The 10,664-nt window shown below is 40.8% G+C and overlaps 1 protein-coding gene across 1 annotated transcript in view; it reads right to left on the bottom strand.

The window, feature by feature from the left end:
- Positions 1-7,739: 7,739 nt before the first annotated feature.
- CNIH3 (cornichon family AMPA receptor auxiliary protein 3) overlaps positions 7,740-10,664 on the bottom strand; it is a 621,447-nt gene continuing 618,522 nt past the window's right edge. The window contains exon 6 of the mRNA XM_085609126.1: positions 7,740-8,735. Coding sequence (XP_085465252.1) covers positions 8,705-8,735 — 31 coding nt within the window. The 3' untranslated portion in view covers positions 7,740-8,704. The remainder of the gene's footprint in view (positions 8,736-10,664) is intronic.

Here is a 10,664-nt window from a genome sequence, read left to right as displayed (position 1 = left end):
TGACAGCAAGTGCAGTTGGAGTCGGGGCGCAGGTGGGGAGAAAAGGACATGAGGAGAGAGGGCCGGGTGCTGCATGGCATGGCCTGACGCAAAGGGACGGGGGGCTGAGAGGAAAGCAAGCCAGAGTGGGAAGGGCAGTGCTGGGGTAGAAACTGGGAAGGCGAACCCGAAGGACAGCACTACTAGGGGGAAACGCTCTCACATGTTAATGTCCTAAAAACACTTGTGTAAGGACACTTAGAGCCATGCCCGCACTCCTGCACCCTTCAAATGTGGTACATCAGAAACAGTTACAGCACCGAATTTTGGGCTAATCTTTCACAGTGAGCAAGAGCGACACGTGCACCAGATGGCATCCCAAATAAACGAGCCACACAAGTGTAATTCCTACCATGAGTCCAAGGGAAAGAAAAGCACTCTGTGAGGCAACCCAGGCAAGCAACTGTGCACACAAACATCTTACACAGAATTTGAAACTTTAATCTTTTGCTGCAGTAACAACAAAAAAAACACGAGCAGCCATCGCAGAATGTGCAGGATTTGGGAAGCCCGTTTTCGGATGGCATGATATGATTGAAGAAAGTAGCATACAGCTGCCCTTAATCAAAAGCTGGTAAGAGAAAAAGCTTTTCAAAGAGGGAATGCGTGCCACCGGAATATCAAAGCCTCATGCTCATGTACCATACTGTTGCACTTCATTTCTTTAGAGATGGTTAACATAAGCTTTGATATTCCAGTAGTGCGCATTTCAACTTACCGTCTTCTTTTTGAAAAGCCTGCCTGGAATTCGGCTTTCTTCTAATTCACTGAGCAATATGTCTGTGTGTTCACTCGACTTGGAGTTAGGATTCTGACGTCAGGTCACATGCTCGCTCCCATTCCCTTCAGAGGCTGCAAGCAACACCCATTTCCAACTTGTCACAAGGGGTGCTGCTTGCCGCCTGCCGCCTTTGAAGTGATTGACAGACAGCTCTAGGAATACAGGGCTTAAACCCTGGACGCCCGGGATTGCCTGAAAATCTGACGCTGCTGAGCGTCATAAATGGGAGGTCTCTTTAGACCCCCGGAAATTGCAGGCCAGGGCGGGCGCTAGGTAAGCCCTTAGCCTCTATAGGGATAAAAAACAGAAAATAAAACCTGGCTGTGTGGTGTCCCTCTCGAGTGTGCCTGGCTTCCTGACTCATCTCCGCAAGGAGAACAAGAGGCAGCCAGGCATTGAGGGCAGCACCCAGCATGGGCTAAAAGCCCTTATATAATTAAAAAGCAATTTATGTGGATGGTAATTGCTTGTGGGAATTACCATACAAATAGTTTGGAAATCTAGGTGGGCGGTGCCCTGGCACCCTCTACTGGCAGCCGCCACTGTCTTCTTGATGAATCTTTGTGGTTTCAGTAAGAGGTTATTGGCACTTCTGGACACTACCACATGAAGGCACCAGTTTCTGTGCCAGATAGCTGGGAGTGTTGTGATGAATGGCTTTATAGGTCATACATGCGATTTTTAGTTGAATTCTGGCTTCAAAAGGTAGGCAGTTAAGGGATCTTAGTTCCGGGGATATGTAGGAGTTACTTTTGGAGCCAGTAATGAGTCTAGCTATTGCGTTGATTGAAGCTCTTAGAGGGGCCGTTGAGGATCTGGGAAGACTGCAGTGAGAGACACTCCCATTTTCCACTCTTGGGATAACTAGAGCTTCTGCTGGCAGTTTGAGGTCCTTTTCGGGCAGGAAATGTTTTAGTTTTCTCAATGTGTTCATCTGAAAGTTTGCTCCTTTTGTTGCGGTGCTGATGTGTTTCTGCATATTTAGATTTCTGTCCAGAATTATTCCCAGTAATTTCGCTGAGTGGACGATAAGAGGTTGGCAGTTGAGTGCTGTTATGTGTTTGATCCAGTCTTGAATTATGGTTACTTGGGGGGAAGGAGCGATTAGGATGAATTCGGTTTTGAGGGTATTCAGTTTTAGATGGTTTTCGGCCAGCCAGGTCTGAGTTTTTTCTAGAGTTGTGTTGAGAGATTTGGTGTCTTCTAGAGAATGGATCTTTGAGTATAGTTGTGTATCGTCTGCGTTCATATGATACTGCACGTTAGAGGCATGGAGAATTTTGGTGAATTGTTCCATTAATAAATTGAAAAGTGTCGGAGAGAGGGATGATCCTTGTGGGACTCCTAAGGTGACAGGGATCGTTGCGATCTGTTTTGGAGGAACAAGGTGAACCAATTTAGAACGGAATCCGGATAATCCCATTCTATGTTTCAGAAGGTCTAGCAGGTTGTCGTGTTTGACTGTGTCGAAGACCGAAGAAAGGTCGAGCAGCATAAGTAAGCAGGCTTTGTTTTGGTCTAGGATTTGTAGTGCATCGTCTATTATGTGGGTCATAGCTGATTCAGGACTGTGTCCTGCACGGAAGCCGGATTGGAATTGGTTGAGGAGATTTAAGTGGTCTATGTGTTTTTCAAACTGAAGGTGGTGTACACATTTTTCTAAGCGTTTGGCCAGGGTAGGGATGTTGGATATTGGGCGGTAATTGTTCAAGTCCGTGGGGTCAACCATTGGTTTCTTTAGGATGGGGGATACCTGCCCAGATTTAAGGATTTCTGGGATGGTTCCTTGAAGGAGAGAGGTAGTTATAATCTTGGTCAAAGGAGGCAGTACCAGTGGGATGAAGTCTTTTAAGCAGTTTGCGGGAAGAGGGTCAGTAAAGTGATTGGCGGGATTCACGGCCATGAGAATTTTGAGTATAGCTTCTTCACTGTAGGTCTTGAAGGAGGACCAAGATGCATTATTTTTTAAGTCGAGCATTGGTGAGCTCCGGTGTGGGACTCCTCAGAGGGAATACGTGAGTCAGTATGTGTGATTAAATCGTTACGTCGGTCCTTCTTTATATTTTCGGTCTTTAGAGAGACGAAGGAGGCAAACGCTTCGCAGTTGGGTAGTGAACCAGTGTTAGTTTGGGTGAGGTGAGGTGCATCCTTAGATTGTGTTTTGATTAGCTCGAAAAGTTTTTGGGGACGATTCTTGGCCTGCTCTAGTTGATGACTGAAGAAGTCTGCTTTAGATCGTCTGATCTTTCTGTAGTAGGAGTTTCTCTTCATTCTTAGCAGCTTGAGGTGGTTGGCGGATGGTGCAGATCTCCATTTGCTTTCAATTAGTCTTAAGGATCGTCTGTCCTCATCGAGACTTCCATCCTACCAGGGTTTTGAATCTTTTATGAAGACTCTCTTCAGTTGCAGGGGGGCGACCTTTTCTAATACCATGTTCATGGAATTGAAGTAGTGGTTGGTGAGATCTTCAACCTCGGATAGCCCTATTGGTGGAAGATGGAAGTTGGAGCTGGAGGTTGTGATGAGGTCCACATTGATATTTTTCAGATCCCTCTTCCATATTTTAGTTCTTGTGGGTTGAGCAGAATTAAGTTTCACTGTTTTGTTGATGAAGAAAGTGATGATGTGTCGGACCGATCACATGGACTGATCGTAGTGAGCTGAATGGAATCGCCCTTAGAGATGACTTAGTCAAAGATTGACCCTTTATCATGTGTGGGGCTGTTACAGATTTGGGTGAGGTCGAGGTCCGAGAGGAAGATTTTGAGTCTATTGACCACTAAATCATTAGTGCCATTCCAGTGGAGATTGAGGTCTCCGAGAAATATTTGGGTATTTTGTTGTCTGGCATTAGTAGAAACAATGTCCATGAGATGTTGGATGAAGGTGAGGTTCTCACCTGGTGGTTGATAGAGAGTGTGCCAAGAGCAAACTGGTTTGTTATTGATAGTAATTTCTAAGCATAGGTATTAACAAGAGGGGAATACTGGAGACTGGGATCGGTTCACTGAGAGATTGTTCCGATATATGCAGGCAATGCCACCCCCTGGCTTATCCAATCTGTCTAGTCTGATGATGTCGTGGTTCGGGGGTACCAGTATGTCGAGGATGGGCGTAAAAGGTTCATTTAACCATGTTTCGATCAGGATTAATAGGTCCGGTTCTTGCGTAAGTATGATGTCAGCTAAATCAGCAGCATGTCTTGAGGCAGATCTACAGTTTAGCAGTATACATTGAAGACGGGGCTTGATGAGGGTTGAGTTGGGAATAATAATAAAGAATAACACTATTTGTTTTTAAATATTTAATTATGAAACGTTTAGAAAGAAGCCCAGGTTGCAAGGCAGTATACACAGATCATGTGTAAATTAATTAGCGACTAAAAAATGTGCTTTAATATTTGATTGCCAAACCTCACCAAACTGCAATCAAAACCCTTTGAAAAACAGAGCAATGAGGCAAAATGCACATTTATAAATATGGCTAGACAATGGAGATACCATGGATGTCCACAGATATCTCTGTCTTACTGTTACAACACTGAGCCAAGGAACTATGCACATTATAGCATCAAGCACTTCATCCCAGTTGATGATTTCCAGTTGAAGATCCAAGCACTGTTTCTTTCCAGATTTGGCTATAGAAATACGCAGGTTACTGACAGCTTGTCTTGTCCACTGAAAGCTCACCTATATGCAGAGAATCCACTTTAAGCCTTTTGAGGACAAAGCCCCATATATGTCAATATTTACAAACAGCTAAGAAAGAGTTAGAGAAATAAATGGGGGAATTTAGTTTCCCCATTAACTTATATTAAATGGAGGCAATTGTAACTGGGAGAAAGCTCAAATAAAAATTGTTCGCTTTGGAACTCAGTAGTCTCCCGCCTAACCAGAAGCACTGGCATGTATAACACATCTTCAACACGGATTACATTGGAGGCAGAGCACAGGACGTCTCTTACATAGTTATCACAAAACAAGTGTTCTTAGAGCTTCAATGCCTACGCTCAAGGAACAGTGTACATTTGGATAATCGTTCAAAGGTGTGCCCTGAGAAGCTGGAACTTCCTCTATCCTTTACAAAGGTCTTAATCTGGTTAACTCAACACTATAATTAAATGAAACCTGAGGAGACTTGTGTTTAGTCGTCAGCTTTCCAACTTTCTGATGCCCTTCCAGGGCTGTCAAAAGAGATGGGTAGGGAGGCATTGTTTCCTAGGCCCGCCCTCTTTCAGAGTCCCACCCTTTGTCAGAGCCCCACACTAGTTTCTTTATGGACTTAAAATTAGGCCTGCTTTTTGAATGATGAAGTACTTAAAATCACTAGACTGCACTCGTTGATGTACCACCCATGTCTTCTCTTTCCCTAATGGAGATGTTTTAATAAAATTAGAAACAGGTGCTCACCCCACGGGAGGCCCTAATTAACTTGTTGATTCAGACCCTCCAAACATTTCTAACATGCATGTCCCATCCTACTGAAACAACTTCAACTTTATTTTCCTCTTGCCCTCCTCTCTCCTCTACAGCTTCACCCTCTTGCCAGTCGTCCACTCACCCACCACTTCAGATACGTATTCTGTATTTTTCCACAATGCCCTCTGCATACATTGATATTTGTCTTGATGATCAGGTACAAACCACTTTTTCTCCTGTAAGTCCACCTCTCTTGCACAGAGTCCAATTACTTCTTCCCCTTTTATAAATAATTACAATTCTTAAATCTGTATTTTACTAAAGGCTTCACCCAGAGTGACATGGTAACTTTCAAGGCAGGCACAGCGTTTTGGAACACAAGCATTAGAGGGTCAAGGAAATGAATGAATGAATGAATGAATACTTTCTTATATAGCGCATGACTACCCATGGGCATCCCAGCGCTGTGAGACCTGGAAGATGTTGGTAGACCTACTTAAACAAAAACGTCTTTAGTTGCTTCCTGAAGATGGTATCAACGTCTAGCACACATGCTCCCTCATATAACTATAATCAAATAACGTATGCTGTTCCTGTCCTAACCTAGGGTGACACTATTCGGGCACCTCGTTAAATAAGTGGTCAGTGAGAGTGTTTTACTAATTGGAGCAAGACCCCTCATCCACCCAAAAGGAAGGCATGCTTCATCATCGGGTTAGCTGCATCAGCGCTGCAATGCCCAACGGGCCCCTAAACAGGGGCTCTTTCCTGGAGATCTTTTTCTCAGTTTGCCTTAAAAAAGTGTGTAAGTCAAGAGATGATGACAGTGTAGACTGGTAAAGTGGAAGATAAAATGAACCCCATTAAGAGTTCTTTATTCTGGGGCTTCCTGTTAAAGAATCAAATCAACAGTGGATGTACTGGAAGATAATGTTCCTATCTATCTTCTTGATCGGTCAACATTTTTCTTGCCCTTTTTAGTCTATGTAGATCTATGGCAATTCATAAGGACCACAGAATCTACATGTAGCTGGGCTCTAGTTCAATTTAAAGTGTGTACCCACAACACTAATCCACCAGGCATTGTTGGCAAAGATATAATTCTGCATCCTATTTTTTTGTGAAGAGATAATCCAAAACACTCAAACCAACTCAATCCCCACCGGAATCAGACACGCGGGTTCCTTGACCACTCATTGGCGTTCTATACGCCGCTTGTGAACATTGCCATCATCCTACCCCGTCTCTGTGGTCAACACCTTTTTTAAATTTCAAAATTTGAAAATTACGGGTCCTGCGCTAATCACTCTCATCCCTGGGTTTTTGCTACACAAATTACTGTAACTAAAAGCTCAGGGAATTTGCACAGCCAAAACAGTGCATGAATGGAAATACCAGCCATTCAACTTGTCACAAAAACATGTTACTGCATACAAAACACAAATACGACGGGCTGAAGTTTTTTTGCACCTGATAATTGGAATAAGGGGCTATAACTTATTTTCTATCAAATGCTCCTGCTTTCCGTTTCTTCATACAGCAATGAGAAGCCTCTTGGAAATGGTTTGCAATAAATGAAAGTCATGAATGATTGAATAACTAAATAATCATGGTTTAGCCCCAACATAAAAGCAACATCTTTACTCATCAGCCCTTTGCCATAGCCCTACAAACCCAACTGCAAAACCAGATCTTAATAACCCAACTAGATCCTAATTCACCCCAATATTTCGCAGTTTGATTGTACAGACGATTCAGCTCAAAATACAATAACATAAGATAACATATGAAACCATAATATATCATATCAATACATAACTTGAAAATGTATTTTTGATCTTTGCTCGTGCCATGTTCTCCAAATAGCAAAAAGAACAAATGATGGACGGAATGCTGATCAAATCAAACATTCATCCCCAGTCACAGATATGGGTTTAATCCATCGTTTTTTTCTCACCATGCCACCCTAGTTTGGACCCACCCATATGCAAATCAGTCTTGACCCTGCTCCCCATGGGAACAGTCCAGCCCGAACTTGCAGGCCAGGTCCTCCTTGGACTGGAAACAAGCATCCTGGCACCGGTTTCTGGGCATCACCCCTCGTCTACCAGGCTAGCTTGAATTCAGTGGCAGGGGTGAATGTTTGATTTGTTCAGCATTCCGTCTATGATCTTTTTTTTTTTTTTTTGCATTTGTCGCCCTAAGTGGGAATGGTTTGCCCAGACGTGGGTCCTGTGCTCGCTATCACTGGATTCAAGCTAGCCTGGCTGATAAGGGATAATACCCTGAAACTGGTCCCAGGGTGCTTATTTCCGATACCGGGAGGCGGGCCAGACAGTTCCCATGAGGAGCAGAGTCAAGCCTGCTTTGCATGTGGCTGGGTCCAAACTGGAATAGCATGCAGAGCAAAAAACGTATTGGATTTAACCCAGATCTGTGACTGAGGTGAATGTTTGATTTGTTCAGCATTCCATCCATCATCTGCTTTTTTTTTTTTGCATGTTCTCCAACTAGGACATAAATATGCATCTCTTACATACAGGTATGCTATTGAGCTAAAAAGATATACATGTTGGTTCAACAACTTTCATGGCCAAATTTGAGCAGGAACTCAGAGGTCTGTGCTATTCTTGACCTAGATTCCTTTGTAGTTCTCAGCTTGAGGAGTGCTCCATTTTATATATCAGTGACTAATTGCCATAATACATTTGCTTCATTATGCTGTTATGAGATACTCTAAAATGTATAATTTGCAGCAGTAAAGGTTATAGGACGTTTGCTTTGTTGCATATCCCCTGCTCACCGAATCCTATATATCCTAAATTAGTTGATGCTCTTGCGGCGTGTATTCTGTGAGTAGCATTGTCGACCAAGCATATCCTTCTCTTGGATGTAACAGAATTGACAATAATGAAATATCTGCTTCATCAATTTTTAATTTGTCCACATTGTCCACTCATTGTTTCACAGTAACCTGCAGCAGTCAACACTGCCACAGAGAGAGCTCCCGGAACTGCAAACATTTTCAGAGAGGTAGTGTCTGCTTCTAAATGAAAATCTAATGTTTTAAAGCAAAGCATTTGAATGAATTATAGAAATGTATTGGGCTATCCAGCATTCCCTAATTTTTTCTAGATTAAAAATCCCAGACAGTTTCCATGGCAACAAGCTTCATCAAAGCTTAAAACTGTGATCCACCTCTGTAGTATCAATTTTCTCTGGGGAGTCTATATGTTCCCAAAGTCTTATAACACCTCAAACAACATTTGATGGTTCCAGCTTATTCTGGCTCTTGCCGTGTATTTTTCCAGTCCTCGTAGCAAGTATGTTCCATGACTGGACAGACATCATATCCTTCTGAAATGGCTGTCTTTGGCAAAAGAGGCTACTCTTCTTTATGCAGGTAATCCCTGGAAGCATTTACGATGCGTCTTCATCTGATTGTCCTTCATATACCTTGTGGCAGTTAAGGGGAGTTCACAAAATTGTAGATCATGCTGGAAAGAGAACAGAAGAAAAGAGAACAATTTGAGAAAATTGAATTGAAATGTAAACATGATCACGCTTCCTTGCTTCTCCATGGTTCACTTTGACTACGAAATATCCTAAAATTGACTTCAATCACACACAATTCCAATTGACATGCAAATCTATTTCAAGCAACTGCTGGTTTAGAGTCTTTGAGCAGAAATGTGTTTATAATGGTTACGCAAGATAAGATTCAAAACACCATTTAATGGACAACTTACAACCTCAAATTATTTTTTACTTCTAAGGCTTATCATTTGCTCTAAAATGTAATACTCAAGCTGACTACTGATATTCAGCAAAATGTAAGCATGGTTTCTAAAGGCCCTCATTTTATTGAATTGCTTCCTGTTTAACACTGATGTGACACCACTGTCTTTACTCTAGGTTCCTCGGTCAAGCCATTCGCACAGACGTCTGTCACCTGTTCAGACACCATCAGGGGCCACATTGCAGACCCAGCCTCTGGTGGGCAGCAGGTGTGTGTGTCTGTTATTTGCACTCCCTCATGCCACAGGCATTTCCTGGTCTATTAGGAAGCATACCATACCCTCAATATAGCATATCTTTCACCATGACAGTAACTACGAATAGTGTTTACAAGTCTGACTCCACTCTGGCATCTGCAGGCCCTTCTGTTATAATGGTGAATGACACTAATAGTGGAATAAAAAATATTGTGGAGCATGAATATCGTGTCAAAATCATCGTGACAACCAAAATATAGTGGAACAGAATATCTAAGGTAAGAATATTGTGTTTATAGGATATTTTAAAGAATATTGTTGTATTCAATATTGTTTACTTTAATATATGTGTAAAAAAGAGATGTTTATTTAACTTAATATATATTAGATAGTATACTAATATTAAGTGTTACTACTGTTAGTATAATTGGTAATATTTTTTAATATAATTTGTAATTTTAAATGTGTAATTTAACTTTCTTTAAATTTAATTGGTAATTTATAATTTAGTAGGGAGTTGTTGATTTTGTTGGGGAATCTGGTGGGAGGTTAATTGAATATTAGTCAATTTATATTAATGTTAATTATGTGTTATTGTTAATTCCATATTTAATTGATTTATAATTATGCGAGTTAAGTGACTATTTGTTATACTGTTTATTTTATTGTAAATAATAATGTATATTTTATTTTTCATAATGTTGTTAGTAATTTCTATTTTAGAAGCAAGTTGTTGGTTTTGTAGGATGTAGGGTGGGAAGATACTGAAATTATATTATTTTGAATTAATTGATAATCTTTATTGTTTGATTGCTAGTTCTGAAATGTTTTCATTGTTTATTTATTATGTAAATTATTTGTTTCAGCTGAGTTATTTATTAAATTCCTACATGCTTTCAATATTAATATTTGTGTAATTTATTATTTACGTATTACTTCTTTATTTTATTAGTAGTCGTTTAATTTAAATAGTGGTTTTTCTAAGTGTCAGTGTTTAACTGGTTGTACGGGGACGTGAATTTAATTATACTATATATATATATATATATATATATATATATATATATATATATATATATATATATATTCACTTAAAAAACCATAGGTTTCACACATGTTATAGTTAGGTGGATATTTCACTTGTAAAAAACCAATGAAATTCCCCCGTTATAGTTACTTCAGATAACTATAATTTGCGCGCCCGCAATCCTCTGCTCATGACGTCACATATTACATCACTCATGACATGGTCAGTGGCATCACTCTTGACATCACTGATGACATCATCCTTGTGATAGAGTGGCGGTCACGCAAGTTATAGTTATCTGAAGTAACTATAACGGGGGAATTTCATTGGTTTTTTACGAGTGAAATATCCACCTAACTATAAAACCTATGGTTTTTTAAGTGAATTTGCAAGGTTTGTTAAAT

This window comes from Triturus cristatus, chromosome 6, assembly GCF_964204655.1.
Source record: "Triturus cristatus chromosome 6, aTriCri1.1, whole genome shotgun sequence".
NCBI lineage: Eukaryota > Metazoa > Chordata > Amphibia > Caudata > Salamandridae > Triturus > Triturus cristatus.
Note: the sequence above shows the minus strand (reverse complement) of the source record. Positions and strands in the feature narration are given on the sequence as shown.